At 49.6% G+C, this 18895-nt stretch overlaps 1 protein-coding gene across 10 annotated transcripts in view; it reads right to left on the reverse strand.

Annotated features, from left to right (window-relative positions):
• Gas7 (growth arrest specific 7) overlaps nucleotides 1-18895 on the reverse strand; it is a 226809-nt gene that overhangs the window by 26319 nt on the left and 181595 nt on the right. For 5 of the 10 annotated variants that reach the window (XM_078042882.1, XM_078042887.1, XM_078042885.1 and 2 more), the window contains 2 exons: nucleotides 18597-18682; nucleotides 9700-9753 (listed from right to left, as the gene is read on the reverse strand). In XM_078042882.1, coding sequence (XP_077899008.1) covers nucleotides 9700-9753; nucleotides 18597-18682 — 140 coding nt within the window. The remainder of the gene's footprint in view (nucleotides 1-9699; nucleotides 9754-18596; nucleotides 18683-18895) is intronic. The other 5 variants (XM_078042884.1, XM_078042889.1, XM_078042890.1 and 2 more) reach the window with 1 other exon arrangement.

An 18895-nucleotide genomic window follows, 5' to 3' on the forward strand; every position in this document is an offset into this window, starting at 1 on the left:
TCAGGGGTGGGAAATCAGGGCAAACTCTTTGGAGGGCAGTTTAATAGGATCTAGCACACGGCAAATATCTAGATCCTTCCACCTAGCAATTGCACTTTCAGGAGTCTGTGCTACAGATCCGTTCATTCCTGTGTGCTGAGACATAGGAACATGGTTTTCGTTACAATGCTCTTTATGGTAGCAAAAGGCCATGTCACAACTCCATCGTCCATCCATAGGGGAAATTAGGTATTGTATCCATGGCAAAGGATACAGTGATAACATTCTTGTACATTGATAAGGGAAGTGACTGGGACATACTATTATGTGGGAGGGAAAAAAAGCAAGGTATAGAATAGTATTCTGTTTGTATTAAAAAAAAAAAAATGGGGGGATAGAAGCACATTTGGCTATTGGTGTAGAATTACTTTTGCCAAGTGATGAAACAATTTGCTCCTAAGGAAAGAATGGTGTGGGTGAGGGTCAGAGGTGAGAGGTTATTTCAAGATACATATGACATGAACAACGATCGTATAAAATTATAGTCCAGGAACCCACTGGACTCTGCCCCTTGTCAAGGGAAGTACATGATGCACAAATTGTCTCAGTCTTTTTTCTGCCCAGGCACGTTGGGGGTTGGTACTTGGCTGTCCCTGTTTTGTTCCTGCTGATGTGACTTCAAATCCTGCATCCTCCTTTTCCTATTGGAGATGGTTAATTGGTTTTCTCTGGGAGACCGAGCCCTGAGTCCTGTCAATCTTAGGCCCTTTGTTGGCAGCCTAAATAACCTGCAAGGAGAGACTCTGGAGGTTAAAGGGAACAGCTGTGCAGAAAACCCCAAGGTTTGGGGGACAGTAATGCAAACGCGGATGCTAACCACTGAGGTGACAGCTGCTATAAACTTCAGCTTGGAAGGGAGGGGAAGAAGCTCCTGCCTTGACACAGGGCCAGGGCCCATGGAGATGCCTCTGAGCGGCAGATTCACAAGCAAATGGAGGAGTCCAGTATCACCAAATGATGTGAGGGCTCAAAAGAGAAGCTGGAATTCATGGTTTCTATGTGAATTGCCTCAATGGGCTAAGTTTTGGCCCTTCCTTCAAAGCTTATTAACAATAAAAAACAACACTGTGTAAGCCCCTCAAACTCCCTCCATCAGCTGAATCTGGCCCAGGCATGGCCAGGTGTGACCTCTGGTTCTGGGCCACTGAGGTCAATCTAGCTCCTTCCTACCCTAGCAGTCAGGAACCCAGGTCTCACTTGCTGTCCTATGAGAAGAGCTGAGAAGTTCTACCCAAAGGGGCGAGCCCCCTTCCGGATACTGACATCTGGTGAGATAAAGTAGGGGTTTCCATTCTGAGAGGCAGTAGGGTCAGTGGCAGGAAAGACCCAGAGAACTCTGGAGATGGGCGGCACTGCATTCCACCAAGGTCAAGATCCAGGTGGGTCCTAAAGAGTCCGGAGTTGGGGAGTGTTTTCCCAATGCTGAGCAAGCAAGGTGGCCCTGGCCAGTAGTGGCCTGCTGGTTCGCCTCTCATGCCCAGCCTCAGGAGACGGTCCACCCACAAACCCCCCCTTACCCTCTTCTTTCCTCTTTTCTTAACCAAACTGCTCTTGGCCAGAGCCTCTCCTTGGGGAAATACCTCCCTACAAAGGAAGATTTTTACCATGAGAAGCAACTTCACCAGAGGTTGGTCAGAACAGGAAGGGGAAATGGGTCTGGCTCACCCTTCTCCAGATGACCCACCCTCAGAGACAGAATGCTATTGCCCACCCCAGGATGCCCACGAGGACAGATCCCATTAACCCAAAAGGGGTGGTGATGAACAGCTCCTTCTATGACAAATCCCAGGTGACTCCAAGCCCAGCCATCTGAAAGGCTTCTGAAGGTCTCCAGGAGGGCTGGCGCCCTTCCTAAGTTCCACACAGTTCCTTTTTTTTGTCTTAGAACTAAGGGGGAGTATGGTTTGGAGTCACCTAGATGATCTGTTAAAACACAAAGATGGCCGAGTCCCAGAGCCTGAGAGCCCCGCTCTTAAAATCCTATATGGTTTCTTACCATCTTCTCTGTGGGGTCAACTTTATTTTCAGGATTAAATATTTTGTCTTCATTGCCTGAGGTTCTATCTTCCAAATGGTCTTGTCTGTGGGTGGTACTTTCCATTGAACTTTTAAGTTGGTTTAGTGATTCCTTCCTTTCAATGATTTCTTCTTTGTATCTTCTCAGGACCTCTAATATATCCTTACAGAAGTGATCTTTCATCTCCTGAAGAGATTCTGTTATTTTACTGCAAAACTCCTGTGCTTGCTCTCTTACATAATTCTTTAAGTCATAGAACATTTTTACTAAATACCTCCTGAACTCCTTCTCTGACATTTCTTCGATGGATTCTCTTATGGGAGCAGCTTGGTTTGTTTGGAGCACTTTATTCCCTTGTTTTTTCATGTTGTTTGTGCGTCTTCCCATCTAGCCAGGTGGTTCTGAGGCAGGATAGTTTCTACTCTGTCGATTTGAAGTGTCCCTGAAGGTTTCCAGAAACTCACCTTTAAGGGAGAGACCAATATGAACAGCACCTAACGCACACAATATACAGCCTTAAACCACATAGCTCCTATTAAGATGCCTAGAGTTTTGTTGCAATCCACAGAAATGATGTGTTCAATTGTTGTCTACAGTATAAACAGTTTGCAAAAAAGGGGCTTACAATTTCAAATGGGGGACAAAGACAGAATAGAAGTGGTATAGCATGTGAAGGTTAGGAGGAAGGAGAAGAAAGATTATTATAGAAAGAGGAATTCATAGAGGTTGGCTATTAGCAGGAAAAGAGAATCCAGGAAACAGACAAGTGAGAGGGAAATATATATATATATATAGTAAAAAAATAAAAATAAAAGGCTGGGCTTGGTGGTGCACACCTGTAATCCCAGTGCCTTGGGAGCCTGAGGCAGGAGGATCTTGAGTTCAAAATCAGCCTCAGCAAAAAGCGAGGTGCTAAACAACTCAGTGAGATCCTGTCTCTAAATAAAATACAAAACAGGGCTGGGGATGTGGTTCCGTGGTTGAGTGCCCCTGAGTTCAATTCCCAGTACCCAAAAATAAAAAAAACGGAAAAAAAAAAAGTAAAAATAAAAGAATATACAACAAAACTGTAATATACTATTCAGACACCCAGGTCTTCAAGGAACTGAAGCATGAAAAACACTTGGTTTCAAAAATAGTAGAGATGTGAGTGATAGTGAAGCCAGAATTCGACAGGCAGTCAGTGTAGACATCACAAGGAGGCCAATTTTGAGTGAGTCTGGGAAGTTGGAGACAGTCCCCTGTGGGATTGAAATGTTAATTCCTCCAGAGCCCTTCCCCCACCCGTATCCAGAACCTGGCCCGGCTCCAACCTGTTGCCAAGGTAACCAGCCCCAGGAATGGCCCCTCCCTACAGGGAGCTGCAAGATTGTTAAAGTCCTGGGCTGCTCTACCCAGCCCTTCCCCCTTCAGCCCACGTGTTTCCTACCTTTGGCCCCCTCCCCAGCATTCCTAGGCTTAGTCAAGAAAGCAGGAAGGAGAAAGATAAGGGGAAGAGGCAAGGAGAACAAAGGAAGCCTAGGAGACCAGCTATGGCCCCCTTCTTCCTCCCTGCAGAAGTCTATGTTACTCCCTTTTTAAATAAACCCTCTTTATACCCTTGCCTCCGCATGCTTCTCTAATGCGCAAAACTTAACTTGCGGGGAAGCAGGACGCATGACCCACCGATAACCGGCGATTTCAATAAGGGAAAAATAAAAAAAGATCTGATAGAAAACGTTGGAAGACTGCACCCAGGAGTCTCTTTCGTGTTCCCCTGGTGAGATGTAGGAGCCTGATCTTAGCCCTTCACGTGGCCCATGGGCCCCATCATTCCTGGTCTCTAATTTAGTCTCCAAATTTGGTCTCTCCCGCCCCCACCGTTTGGAATTGAAGTCAGGCACCTTTCTCTCCCGTGGTCCTGAGGGCTGGGTAGCAGCGAGTGAAGGACCCCGGCTAGGGGTCAGGGAGGGATTAGGAGACTGGGGATCCGGGAGCGGAACGTCCCTGGGTGCCCCGGCTGATGCACGACCTGACGGGATCCAGGGATCAGTGGATGTGAGACTGGGGAGGGGTCCAAGATTCCGTCGGCCCCCCGCCCCCAGCTTTTGGAGACTCACAAAGCTGGAGTGAGCCCAGCTTTTCCCAGCCTCTCCAACTTGGGTTCCCCGGTGAAATGCTCCCAGATCCCAACTTCCCACTGGATTGCTAGGCTCAGGCCGATGCAGAACGAGCTGCAAACTCACAGATCTAGGCTCCGGTTTCTGCAGGTTCTACCACACTGCAGGACCCAGAAAAGCTCACCGACCGAGGGCGATGGATGAACTCCGGGAGAGAGTGAAGGGAGCGAACTTTCGTTCCAGTTTTACCCGCCCTCCTGCCCCGCCCTAAATTAACCTGCCACCCAAACCCCTCCCCGGACCCCGCTCGGTGAGGCCCAGTCAAACCCTCCCATCCCCCCAAAGACGTGCCCTCCAGGCCCGATTGCATGACTCTGCGGCTCCATAAAGGGCATCGCTGATCGGTGGAGGTCGGTTCCACTCATTCAGGGTTTTGGAGAAGTTCCTCCTTCCTTTTCTTATATCCGACAAAGGAGTCTAGCAGTCCGTGGTTCTTCTGGGGCCAACTGCCCCTCCAGTCTCAGGATTTTTCACTCTAAGCCTCCGGGAGAGGTGATATTCCCGCGTTGGAGTTGTGGGTAGCTGAGCTAAGACATGCCACCTTGCACTATGCCGCCATCGTTCCTTCTAAAATCCTGTAGGAATCCAGAGTCGGAAACTAGGAGGGTCAGAGGTCTAGAAGGTGAGGGGTTCCTCAAAGGTTGAAGCTGGCTGGGTTGGGTTGGGGGACAGGAGTGAAGTCAGGAAAGTCAAGGGAGGCCCAGGACACATCCTTTGCTGCTTATTCCATTCCTGGAGGCCATCAGTTTGGGTTTCAGGTTTTCTCACTCCCGGCTGGTCCCCAGGGACTTCCCAGCACCTCCTGGTGGGCATCTGGAGAACTGCACCTCACTGGCCTCCTGGGGGACCCTGATCAGGCACCTGGAAAAGAGCTAGGCTTCCGTTCTCATTTCATCTTCCCCACAACCCCATAGGCAGGGACTGTGAGAATTTTATAGGAAAAGCTGAGGATCACAGAAGTGAAATATTTGAATCCAGATCCGCTGACTGCAGAACTCAAGCCATGACGTGCTTTGCTCATCATTCTGAACATTTGTTGAATGGCTACTCGGTGACACGTGCCATGCCAGATCCTCCCAGCCACCTGCACGTGCACGTTCGTGACAGTATTTCTCACTCTGGTTTAGTTAACGTTTCTTTAACAGCCCGATTCCTAGAGGAGGGAGAGCATCTTTCCTCTGCAGTTTCTTTCGTGTCTAGTACAGCATCAGGGACACAGAGGGGCAGTGCCCCATGAATGTTTCTTAGTGCAATGACTGGAGACAGGCGATGTAAGGTACAGCGTCTGCCCTCGCAGGTTTGATAGTAAGTCACTGTGATTCTTTGGGTTGAATCTCCCACGGAGGCTATAAGAAGGGCCAGGGATCTGAGTGGGGGGATGTTAGAGGCTGTGGCCACTGGAGAAGGCTGTGTGCAGTGGACGAGTCCTAACCATGGCTCGGCAATCCAGGAAAGGGGAAATAAGAGACGAATCTAGAAATGCTTTGCAGATAAACTTAATGGCACCGTGAAGTTGATTCAGTGACTCTCACCCAGGAGTGATTTTGACCACACCCCAGGGGACACCTGGCAATGTGAAGATATTTGGGGTTGTCACAATTAGGGCTGTTATTAGCATCTGGTGGGTAGAGGCGAGGGCTTCTGAGAAACAATCAATAATGCACAGAACAGCCTCCCAAAATGTCAACAATGCCCAGGTTGACAAACCCCAAGGTGGCTGGCCCCAGTGAAGAGGAGTGTTCCCATCCACTGGGATGGGAAGGGGGTAGAGCGGTGGACATAGAAGGAGGTAGTAACAGTAGAGGGGGATGGTGAGGGCTGTGTGGTGTGCGCATGTTCAGGAAGCAATCAGAGCTGACATGCTTGCTGCAGCAGCCTGGTGCCACTCAGACACAGACGAGGAAACGGAGGCTCAGAGAGGCACATGCTCCAGCCCACTGTTATGGGGCTGGAGAGGGGCAGCGCAGGGTGTAGAGCTGGCTTCTGATGTCCCTGGCCACTACTTTCACTTAAGTTACTTGCTGTGACCTGGGATCACCAGGCCTCAAGCCCAGGCTCAGAAGGGCTGGGAGGACCCCAGTGCTCCATCTAGCAGGGGTACAAGTCCCAAGCAGGAAAGAGAAGACAAGACAGGGCTTTCTCTATAGAAACTGCCATGTGTGGATCGCTGTCCCCTCCTGGGTGACATTTTCCAGGCAGTTGATACCAGGGTCCGGCTACACATCTGGGAAGCCGTCTGTCCCCTCCCAAAGGCTCTTAGAACAGGAAGAGCGCCAAGGCCATCTTGTACCTTGAATACACAGGAAATGACCCAAGGAGCTGCTTTCTGTTCAACGATAGCTAAGGTTGGGCCAGCCACCTTCCCAAGTGCTTTATCACATGAACTCCTGTAAGCCTCAACAGGGGTTGTTATTAGCCCCACCGTACAGGCAGGTAAACCGAAGCACAGAGACAGTAAGTTACTTACACAGTATTACACGGCTTTGGGCAATGATGGAGCAGGGTCTGAATCCAGGTGATCTGGCGCCAGACTCCACAAGCATGGCCCACCTGGAAGGCTAAGGTGGGGAGGCCCTCGAGGAGCATGGGGCTGTGCCAGAGAACCGAGGCCACAGCCTCCTCTGAGCAGCATGTCTGAGCAGGTTGCCTGCAGACTGATGGAACCCAGTTTGACATCCAAGGGCTCCCGCAGAGCGGACTTGAATGTTCTCCCTGGAGGGGAGCTGATCCAGGAGGGTGGGGGAGAGCTGGAACTCTGGGTGAGCAGAGCAGGACCACGAGGGCCCATCCCCAGCCCTTTAGCTCCTACCAGGGTCCTGTGGCTTCACCTGGGCTCTGCCAGGGAGTCAAGGCTGAGGATCACAAGAGCCTCCAAATCCTCCTTCCGGGAGAGCCTATGGCCCTGTGGCTATACGCTCAAGATTCGGACATGACATACTTATGCCCAGAGCTCTGAGCTGCCATTAGCACCCGTCACTCCCAATCAAACAGCCTGCTCCACCGGCCAGCCCAACGTTACTGACAGAGGAGACGAGAGCCAGGCAAGGTTGTTAGTCCCTGCCCGCTGCCGCCAGGCCACCCACGTGTCTACCCCTTCCAAACCAGCTCCAGGCTATGGACCTTCAGAATCAAACTCCGTTCTTGCTCCTCGAGCCGTGGACATACCACCCTTTGCTGTCCGGGGCCTCCTGAGGATGAGACAGCATAGGAAAAGCCGCTCCCCTCATCCGCACATGCCAAGGAGAGGGAAGCCCACGTCCCAGCCTCCTGGGGAACAGGGCCATCCTTTCCTTCTGGACATCTCCTCTTGCAGAAGCCCTGAGTTCTGGAGGACCAAAGCCCAGAGAAAGAGGATGGGCACAGGGAGAGAGCAGCAGCATAGAAGTCGTCAACTGAAGACACGTGGGACCCTGGTGGCCAGTGTGACAGGCTGGGGAGGCATCCTGGGCTGGCGGGTGGGAGACCCGGCTCCTCACTCTCTCTGGGACCCTCAGCCAGCCCGAAGACTCCCTTCCCACAGCTTTGCTCAGTATTCCCCAGCAGCAATTCCTCCAGGGCAGGAGTGTTTATTGAAAAATTCTGCAAGTGCTGGGGACGATGCAGAATTCCCTGACCCGGCATCAGAGAGACCCACCGTAGGTCTGGAGACCTTTCAGGAATCTGCAATTTCAATAAGTATCTCGGAGGCCTTGAGTGCACGTCACGGGCCATGAGACGAGGGTCTGTGGGAAGGAACAGGGGAGGCACCTCGCCGGGAAGGACAAGGTGTCCCATTCTGAGAAAGGCTCATCTGGTCCATTGGCAAGAGCTCGGGCTGAGCCACAGAGCCTGGCAGGTGCCCCACCGCGTGGCCCGGGTACCGCCACTCCAGGTCTGTATGACAACTGTGGCCACTCATTCCTCCCACCACCACCACCATGTGTTCCTCTTTCTCCTTTCCCCCTATTTTGGGACACTCTGCTCCTGCTTTGCCCTGGCATTCTGGGGCAGCTGGTGACAATTTTGAACATGGAGACTATACCCTCTGTAAGTCTGCACCCTGGGGCTGCCCTGCCTGGCCCCAGGAGCTCCCCTAGTAACTAAGAGGCTGCTGCAGGCCCACAGTCCCAGCAGGCTGAGCCTCTCTGCCCAGCCTTCAGGAAACAGAGACAGGGAGGTCCAGAGGGACTGAGACCTGAGAAACCAGGCTGGCTCCAGAAGGGCACCGCCAGTAGGCGAGAGCACAGGTTTGAATCCGAAGTGACCCCCATGAAGGGCCGCTCCACAGTCTTGGCTTCCTCATCTGTAGCAGGGTGATATTCAAGCTCATGTGGTCAAGGCTATGTGCCAGGCTCTGCTTTAGTGCTATGCATATACAGATCCATTCAGTCCTGGGAACATCTTATGTCTCAGGAGCCCTGATTCCCTAGTTCACAGACGTGGACACTGAGTAACTCGCTGCAGCTGTTGCACAGCTTTTAAGTGACACTCTGGTCCATAATCACTCTTCTCTTTTGATGATATGATCTACACACAAACCTCACATAGCTAGTAGGCAGAACGAGTCACTCGGAACACTGTTTATGTGTTATCAATGCACATAAAAGCTAACTCTCCTTTTCCTGCAAAGCAGAATCTTCCATCCTGGGCAGGAAGGCACCTCTCCTGGTTTGAGCTCCATGGGGGTGGTCAGAAGGGTTCAGGATGGTGTGAGATGGAGCCCAAGAGAGTAATCCCCTGTTTCCAAAACCATTGTCCTTATGAAGACAGCAAAACCTGGGACCCTCCCTCCCCTGCTTCTCAAGTCCCTGAGTTGTGGGCTGTCTGAGCCAGACAGCTCCCCTCCCCACTGGGAGGGCCCCCGTCCATGTCCTGCTCCTCAGTCCAGCATAGAGCTGGGATGGGGAGATGGGGGAGGGGCTCCCACTCATCTCCACATGGGGGGGGGCCCTCAGTGGGTTTCGGAAGAGCCCTGGGGGGCAGATTGGCCCATCTAAGTGGAAGCTGCCTGCTTCTCATTAGGAACTCCCAGGAATTCTATTCTTAGGGCGCTTTCTCTTTTGCTTTTAACTTTGACATCTTCCAGAAGTTTCCCTGCACAAAAGCAACCCCGCCGTGGCTGTAATTTGCACGTCACATCACTTGCACACAGCATGGTCCACCCCCTTCAACCCACTCCCGCACTCTCGTACCTTCCCCTGCCCGCCCCATAGAAATGGCTTCTGCATCATCCCCAACAAACCCTCCTCCCACTCCTTCACGGGAAGGGGGGGGGGCGCGGGGGGCGGGGGGAGAAGGTGGAAATGGGAAATTGACAGAAGAATGGGGAGGGGGGACTGGAGAACTTCAGCTCAATTCAAGCTTTTTGGAACTTCCCCGGTTTCCAGGCCCGGGCAATCACTTCTGCTTGGCGGCCCACGTTGCCATAGCAACAGACCAGCTGTGGTCCCATGCCCCGGCCTGCTGCCCAAACCTGGGAGCACCCCGCCGCGGGAAGCCACTTACTGTGATGGTGTTTTCCTTGCTCTGCTTTTTGCCTGGTGACAAGGATCCCAGGTTCTGGGGAGAGAGGTAAGAAACATCATCAAAGCTGTTCTCCATATTGGACTGTTATTTTTTTCTCCCGCCCATTCAAGTTCCCTGAGGGTGGAGGGATTGGTGGAAAGCCCTGTGCTGGGGAAGTTCAGGGATGCTCAGCCTGCTGTGAACTCCCCCATCACCACGCTCTGGGCCAGGGCACGAAGGAAAATTCCTGAGCTCGCATGCTGCTCCTGTGCCCGGCTCTCAGGCAAAGTGGAGAAAGCTTCCTGCACAGGCTACGGGAAAAATTGTTCCAAGCCAGGTCTCCCCTCCTCTTCTCTTCATTCTGTGATTTGGAGAGTTAACCCCTCCGCTGCCCTCTGCTGGTAACCGGTTCCACATGCGGCTCACGGCTGGCGCGGGCAGAATCCACTGGGGAGTGAAGAGTTAAAGCAGATGGCACCGAGGAGGACCTCCTGGCACTGAGGACTCAGCACATGACATGTTATTCAGAAACCCCCAGGTCCAAAAGATCAAACCCTGAACACATAACGTGCACAGGGGCGCTGCTCAGCCGCCTCCGTGACTTGATGCTCTCTCTTCAAGCTCAGGAGCGGGGAGGAATTTCAGAACAGAACGGAGCGTCCGTTTTTGGACTCTTTTTATTTTTTTCTTGTTTCGAGAAGAAAAATCAGGGTCCCAAGTATCTCTGAGCCCACAAGTCCTCAGCAGCTTGCAAAAGTTCTAGGACGGTGCTCAGAGGGAAAATTAAAGGTTGCCAGTATTTGTGTGTGTGTGTGTAATTTGCCATAGATGCATTTGCATAAGAACCTAGGACCCTAATAAAGAGAACCTTCAGTCCTGGGCCTCAGGTGTTCTATCAGCAATTGCACTTGAAATTCAACCCTAAAGGTCCCCAGGCAGGACCTGTAGTGTCCCCATCTTAAGTCACACAGTGACCTGGGAAGCATCTTACTCTAAGGCACTGAGGATAGCCATCCTCTGAACGTCCTGGGGCTGAGACTGAGATTTACCCTCTCTTTGGGCAAGTATAAGGAAGTGGCTGTCACTTTTAATAGGATAGGAGAGGCAGAGTGGGGAGCCTCAAAGAAACCGGCAGCCCTATCCCCAGGTCAATGTGACCCTGGACCACCGGGTCAGATGAGCATGTGCAGGAGGGGGTCAGCACCAGACTCAGAAACCCAACCATGACCCAGGCCTATGGGGCTTTTAGTGAGTTCCTGCCTGTGCTCTGTCTTGACCGCTATGCAGTCCTACCTGGGCTTTTAAATAACAACTCAAAAACAACTGATAGCCTTGGAGTGCTTAGTGCAAAGGAACCTTAAGGACGATCCATTTCACAGACAAGAAACTGTTTACTAGTTTTGAGACCCCAGCCAAGAAGCCTGACCTCTGTGAGTCTGTTTCACCATCTGCATAATGGGTTATCACCACTGGTCCTCAGACCTTGAGATGTATCCGAATTCACTGAGGTCCCTGCTCAAAATAGAGGACCAACCACATCCCCCAGAGATGCTGCACCAGCAGGTCAGTCTCAGGTGGGGCCAGCTCCTTTCCTACAAAATCTGAAGACTTCACTTGGACTGATCCACTGATCTGATCCACCTATTGTTGTTTTATCCAGATGCTTTTCCTTAGGGTAACTGCCTGGCCACCCCAGAAGGCTCTGGAGCAATGTCAGACTTGTAGTCAACTAGAGCTTCTATAGACATTTTTAAGGCATCAACCCATCCAGCTGGCTCACACCGTACCCTTCCCCATGCCATTAGTGCTGTTCCAGGGCACTTGCCAAAACTGCTCAAGGATGAAGGAGTCAGGCAGGGGGCCACATGGCAGGATCCCCAGGTGCTGGCCACCAAGGAGAAGAGACAGGGGCAGAAGTCCCTCCACAGGTTCTCTTACGCAGACACTGGCCAAGCACATACCTGCCACCAGAGCGCAATCTCGGTGGTCTGCACTCTCTCTGTCATGGAGTAACTTTACGCCATCCCCACTGCAGCTCACCAGGGGAGCAACCAGGGCCCTGGGAGCCTCGGCCATAGTCTTTGTGTCTGCATATGGATGCCATGATGAAGGGGATGCAGAGAAGGAGGAGAAAGATAACTGAGGGGAAGGGAGCATTGCAAGAGCCACCATCTAGTGAGGGCTTGCTTATTATGGCAGGTTGTACCAGGCTTGGCATTTGCCAGGCTTAATCTCATTTGAATCCTACAACCCCAGCAAGTTGCATGGCTTCTCATCTGTTTTACAGACCGTGATATTGAGGCTTGCAGAAGCTACATCATCCAGGGTCACAAGACTAGTAAATAGACCTTTGTGGAAATTGGAAACTAAGCCTGCATAATTCTTTCCTCTATTTTCCGCCATCTCTCTGCTTTGAGACCTGAGACAGCATCTTATTTTCCAAAAGCCCTTGCGGTGGGGGGTGGGGGTGGGGTGCCGACAGAGACCTCCATCATGCATGAGCATTTACTTTGGGATCACCTGTATAAGACTCTGTGGAATGAGATGGGTCACCTCCTCCTTTATAACTTGGGCCGGGACAGGAATACAAATCATGCATCTAAGTGTGGGAGTCAGTATCTCCCCTGATTTCTGCCCTATCAGCTGTGTATCGCTAAAACCAGTGTGAATCAGGTATCAGGGGATGCCCTAGGCCATACCAGGCTCTGCGTTTGCCCCTGATGACCTGGGACTATTCATTCCAACTTCACACACGTCACATACATGCATCATCGTGGATGTGCGTACACACACACACTCATGCACATCATATCTACACACCCCCATCTTGTAGTACGCCATGGAAAGGACCCAGAGGAATGACTCCTCACCACAGTGAAAACACTCACCAGCTGCAATTTGGATTCTAAATACCATTTCCAGAATGAACCCCCAGTTTCTTGGAAAAGTGACTAATTCCAAATGCAAGGTAGACCTAGAACATTTTATTGTGCAAGGAGGTAAGAAAATCCACAAAGATAAAGCAAAGGGACACGGGAGCCAGCTGAAAGGGGCTCCCACAGGCCACGTTTGGGCCCCCCTTTGAGCAGAAATATGAATGATTTCAATGCTAACTCCAAAGTGGGAGGAAGGAACCTTCATTCAGAAGAGTGCCAATCAAAATCACAGGGAATAAGATCACCATGTGGAAACCCCAATGTCAAAAGGGGTTAAAGCCAGAATCGCTGCAGAGGTTCAAAGCCCTGGGGGGAGAAGAGAGTTGGGGAACAGGACAGTGACTATGTATCACCCCACAGATTATTGCCATATTTAGAAAGGGAAGTCTGGTCCTCACCATGCTAACCAAGAGCTCAAACTCAGCCTGTCCATCGGGGTTGCAAGCCTAGGCGGTGCCTCCCTCCCTGTAAGATGTAATAAGAACTCAGTGTGCCCTACTTGGTGGCTCCCTCGTCCAAACCGCCTAACCTGGATCTCTAAAGCAAAAGACAATTAGATCAGGAATGTAGGTCATTCTGTGAGCCAACTGACCTGGACTCTTCAAAAAATAGACTGAAAGCCAATGTGGGAAAAGACAAAAGGAAAAAAAAAAAAAACAAAACCCAAACCGTGTGAGCGACCCACCTAGATGAAGAGAGATTAAAGGGAGGATATAGATAAAATGGTCTCGCTCTACGAGGGGTATCATCCAGCCATAGGAATGAAGGTCTGACCTGTGCTACAACACAGACCTCCCTGGAACACACCAAGAGTGAAAGAAGACAGCAACTTGGGATTGTAAACAGCATGATTCCGTGTATGCGAAATGTCCAGGACAGGAACATCCACAGAGACGGAAGGTAGAACAGTGGTTGCCTAAGGCTTGGGGGGGGGGGGAATGCTCTTTGGGATGATGAAGATGTTCTAAGATTCATTGTGATTATGTGATTATGGTTGTATAGCTCTGTAAATACGTGAAAAAAAAAGTCCACCAGATTATACGTTTTTAAATGGGTGAATTGTAGCCGGGTTCATTGACGCATGCCTGTAATCCCAGCGACTCAGGAGGCTGAGGCAGGAGGATCACAAGTTCAAGGTCAGCCTCAGAAGTTAGCAAGACCCTATCTCAAAATAAAAAAAAAATTTTAAAAAAAAGGACTGGGGACCTGGGTCAGTGATAAAGTATCCCTGGGTTAAATCTTCAGTACCAAAATACTAATATTAATAACAATATAAGTGCATTATACTGTAAATTATATCCCGACAAAGCTGTTTGTGAGACGCAGAGAGAAACAGAGACAGAGACGGGCTAAAGAGAGGGCAGCCAATATGCCCACATGTGAAACCTGAATGGATCCTGGACTGGGGAGAAGAGTACACTAGAAAAGCCTTCTGGGAACAACTAAAGAATTTATGTACAGGCTTCGTACACAAATTTATACTTCCTTAGATGTTATAATGGCATTACGTTGTCTTTCCTGTTCGAGATACATTTTGAAATGTTTTTTATTTAAAACAATATGCCAGGAATTTGCTTTAAAAGTTGGGGGAGAGGCATCAGGGGTGCAGAAGGGAGCATAAATGACATGAGGTTAATAAGACAAGCCAAGCACCAGCAATCGCTGAAGCTAAAGGGTAGGTAAGTGGGAATTTATCAGAGTGTAACCTCCATTGGTGCAAAAGTGTGCAAATTCCCTTAATAAATATCTGTTTAAAAATTTCTTTGTAATTCCAGAGAATTCCTTTCCATTTATTTTTAAAACCCCTCCCCAGTATGGTGTCCTGACTGCACCTGGGCAGCTCTTGGGTCACCCTAAGAACTGACGGGTGTGGCATATGCAAATTGCCTGCTGAACACAGTGGGCCATTCACAAGTGACTCAGCAAGACCCTGTTCCAGATGTCTTGACAGTCTGTTCCCACTCCCTACAAATAATCTTTGGGGTCCTCCTGCTTGGGTCCTAACCCCATCACTTTGCCGAGCCAAGCTGAGCTCATACTTCAGTCTTCAACCAAGTACCTTTTCTCCATGCCTGATGTCCCCCCACACCCACCCACGCACCACCTAGCATCCATTTCCTCCAGCCCTTATCACAGTTGAAATCACATGATCATTATAAAATCTACAGACTCCCATTTCATAAGGGCAAACGCCACATCCTTCTGTGTCTCAGTGACTGGCAAAGATGTAAATGCTCGGTGGAACAAGTGGCACCAAACTGGCGGGGAGGCGGGGCATGGCAGACATGCAGCACCCCCCCACCTTAAACTCCAGTCTTCAATGGGTCCCTTCAGTGTCCACGTCCCAAGTCCCATTCTCTTTTTTCCCTCGCTCTTCCTGGGGAAGTTCATGGCAAGTCAGAACAACTGAGAAATGGATCACCAAAGGACCTGTCCACGAGTGGGCAAAGGCTGGCAAGACTATTACCCTTTCATCCCTCTCCCCTCCTCCCAGTCAGGAGATCTCCATTTATCTTCCGTGCACTGCTATAGAGTTGCATTACTGAAACTCTCCACTGGGTGGCACCAGATCACCACCACCACCTGTGCCCACCCATGCAGGTGGGCCCAGGCTGGGCATAGGAAGAGGCAGGACCCTCAAGAACCACTGAGGCTCTCAGCCATAGGATCTACTCATGACAGGGCATGGTGCGTACACACTCCTGGTTTCCATGAAAATTTGGTATGCCCTCCTCCCCTCAGCATGCTAATCTCCATTAGCCGGCTCAGTGAGGGGCAATTAGCAGGTGACAGAAAAGTGAACACAACACTTTCTGGGGTTTGTTAGTTTGAGCTCTGTAACCTTGAACAAACTATTCTATATACCCCACACCCTGCCTTTTAAATGGGCATGTGTTCCTTTGTTGATTCATTGATGCATGTTTCAATAATTGAGTGTAGTTGTTACGAGTTATGATTGACAGCCTGGGGTGGTGTGAGTGAATCAGCCTGCATGCTAGATGAGACGGTATACTTAGGGATCCATTGTTGGCAGTGCCATCTGCAAAAACCAAACCTTAAAATTTTATGTTCAGCCTTTAGCACCTTTTTGGATAATCAACTCTGTAGGATCACAAATTAGGACAAACAGTAGTAGCTTTCATATCCAAATGTTACCCTGTCACAGCCTAAAAGAACTGAATCCCTGATACTAGTATCTCCCTTTCTGCTTTTATGTTTTATAATAGAACACTGTAGTAAGACAGATGCAGAGGCGCATGCCTGCAATCCCAGTGACTCGGGAGGCTGAGGCAGGAGGATCACAAGTTCCGGGGCAGTGAGGACAGGGAAATCCTGTCTCAAAAAGTAAAGGAACAGTTGGGCATGTAGTTCAGTGGTAAAGTGACTGAGTTCAATCCCCAGTACTACAAAAACAAAAGCCTATAATGTCTTCTATAAAAATAAAATGTTTTCATTTTAAGAAATTTGAGACATAGTTAAAAATGTAACGAGAGTAAAAATTACCCATGATTTTTGATAAGGCTTTGCAAATTCAGCATAACTTGTATTTTCATCCTGGGTGATCTTTTGCTGTGGGGAGCTATCCTGTGCACTTTGGGTTATTTAGCAATGTCCCTGCATCTACTCACTAGATTCCATTAGCACCCAGTCCCTACCTGTAACAAAAAAAAGTCTCCCTAATGTCACCAAATGTTCCCATGGTCTTAGATGCAGATAAAACCATCATAAATGTTCTGGTTTCTTTTCTTTTCCTGGTTTTTCTTCACCTAAGTGTCGGTTTTCTTCCTACAAATAAGACTAATAATATATATTACTTGTGTTCTGCTCTTCCTACTTGATGTTAAGTTGTGAGCATTTCCACCAATCATTGAATCTTCCTTAGAAGAATGCTTTTTGAATGGCTGCACAGTATCCCTGGCTGGTTGGATGTCAAGGATAACAATCCATTTCCCCATCTCCTCTTGCTGGACAATTAGGTCGGGTCCAATGTTACAGGGCTATAAATAGTGCTCGAGAGAACAACTTGAAGCCTAAATCAGAATCCCTGAATATATTCCGAGAACAGACTCTGGAAGAGAAATGCCTATGTCAAAGGCTTATGATTCACACTATGAAATCAGATTCTGAGTTATAAATTAGTTATGCCAGTCAACATTTTCTGAAATGGTTGAGTAACAACTTCGTAGCATAGGGAAGGAAGAAGGAGGAGCTGTTTCCAATGTTCTTCCTGATGATGCTCAGGGTAGCACCAGTGTTTTTTTTTTTTTTCTTGCAATTAAACTATAAGCAGCCAGGTGTGGTGGTGGCACACTTATAATTCCAGCAATTTAAGACGCTGAGGCCGGAGGATGACAAGTTCAAAGCCAGCCTCAGCAATTTAGTGAGGCCCTGAGCAACTTGAGCAAGATTCTGTCTCAAATTTTAAAAAATAAAAAGGGCTGCGGATGTGGTTCAGTGGTTAAGCACCCCTGGGTTCAATCCTCAGTACCAAAAACAAAACAAAAAGAAAAAATGAAATTGAAAAAACCTACAAGCAGAACTTAGTCTGATTTCTTCAGAAAACACTTGCAAATCAGATGACAAGTGAGTTTCCCTTACAGCCGACTGACAGAGTGTTGGGGGAGGCTATTTGGGAACTCAGCAGCAAACACACAAATCCAGGTGTTATGAGCAGGGGGGTGAGCAGGACAGACACATCTCTGTGTACTACTGACTAAGCCTAGATCCCTACTAATCAGGCTCAGTCCCCAGCAGCATCAGCATTGCCTGGGGGATGGCTGAAAATACCTGCCCTATCCCAGACTTCTTGGATCAGAATCTATATTTTTAACAAGAGGCCCCAGAAGACTCAGACATCATTCCCAATTTAAGAAGTCCTGACCTGTCCAAATTCTCTGCCAGAGCTAACTCAACCGAACCTGAACCCAGCCAACGCTCAGCCTCTTGAGAATGACTTAATGATTTTCCCAAAATTAACACTCTTGCCTGTGTAGGAGTGTCACATTTTAATTGATGGGACCAGGAGAACACAAGGTTTTTTTTTTTTTTTTTTTTCCACTGGCTGGTACCTTGAAGCCACTGAATAAGCAGCTCTTGTTCTTGTCAATATCAGCAATGTTATCATCATAATCATCCTCAGTCATCAGCATTGTCACCACCCCTGGGTTCTAGCATTTTAATTCCAAAAGAAAAAAAAAAAAAAGAAAAGCCTGGTGGAATTTGGAAGGTTCACTGAAAACCTCTTCTTTTGATAACTTTTGGGTAGACAAAGTTAAGACTAACCCTCAGCCTCTTAGAGCAGCTTTAGAACCACCGGGGAAACCACGGACAGGGTTTCAGGTCCAAGTCTGACCTGAGTCACCGCCTGAGCCTGCACAAGTCACTTCACCGGTCTGCGCCTCCGTGGTCTCATACACCGTGGGAATGGTACCGACATCTACCTCGTGCCCTTGTACAAGGGTCCACCGAGACAGAGAATGAGAAAGTGGTTTGGGGATTGTGAAACACTGCCAATGCTTTCCGCCCTCTAGCTATCTCTACGACGGCTCAGCAAGTGAGATGATGGAATGGCACTCATCAGCTCCATTGTGGGTAACCTCTGGGGGTGGGAGAGATAAGTCAGGGATGGAAAGGGGGGAATGACTCGCCTGTCCATACTCTAAAAGTGAAGAGAAACCTGGGCTGTATGTGTCAAAGAATGCAGCCAGCAGAATGGAGCCCTCTGTCCTGACAGTTAGATCCCTATCACCCCCTCTTCCAAACCACCCTCACGGTCTAGAAAACAGACTCCCACGATCCAACCCTCTGCCCATCAGGAAACTCTAGAATACCCCGGATGTACCAGGCACTTTCCACCTAGGAGTTCCAACTGGGCTGGAGCCATGGACTCCCATGGACATGCCCCTCTCAAGGAACCCTTCCTGGGCCCCTTCCTAGGCCTCCCTCAACGGGACCCCTTACCTGGGAATCACCGGTGGATTTTCGGAGACTCATGTGGGCAGTCTCTGGAGGGTGCGCTGGGGTCCCTGATGCGTGGTATCCATTCACTGCGGGGACAGAGACACGGCTCAGATGCTGTGAGGGGGCCACAAAGAGGCACCTCCGACTTTTGGCCATTCCAGTCCCTTCTCCCACCACTCCCTGGGTTCTGAGAGGCCCTCACATGGCTAAGATGGTCTCTCAGGATCTCATGGTTAGCTGCGGAGCTGGAAATGGCTAGGAAACTTCTGTCTGATCCATGGCACCTGAGTGACTGAATG

Source organism: Ictidomys tridecemlineatus, chromosome 3, assembly GCF_052094955.1.
Source record: "Ictidomys tridecemlineatus isolate mIctTri1 chromosome 3, mIctTri1.hap1, whole genome shotgun sequence".
NCBI classification, from domain to species: Eukaryota; Metazoa; Chordata; class Mammalia; order Rodentia; family Sciuridae; genus Ictidomys; species Ictidomys tridecemlineatus.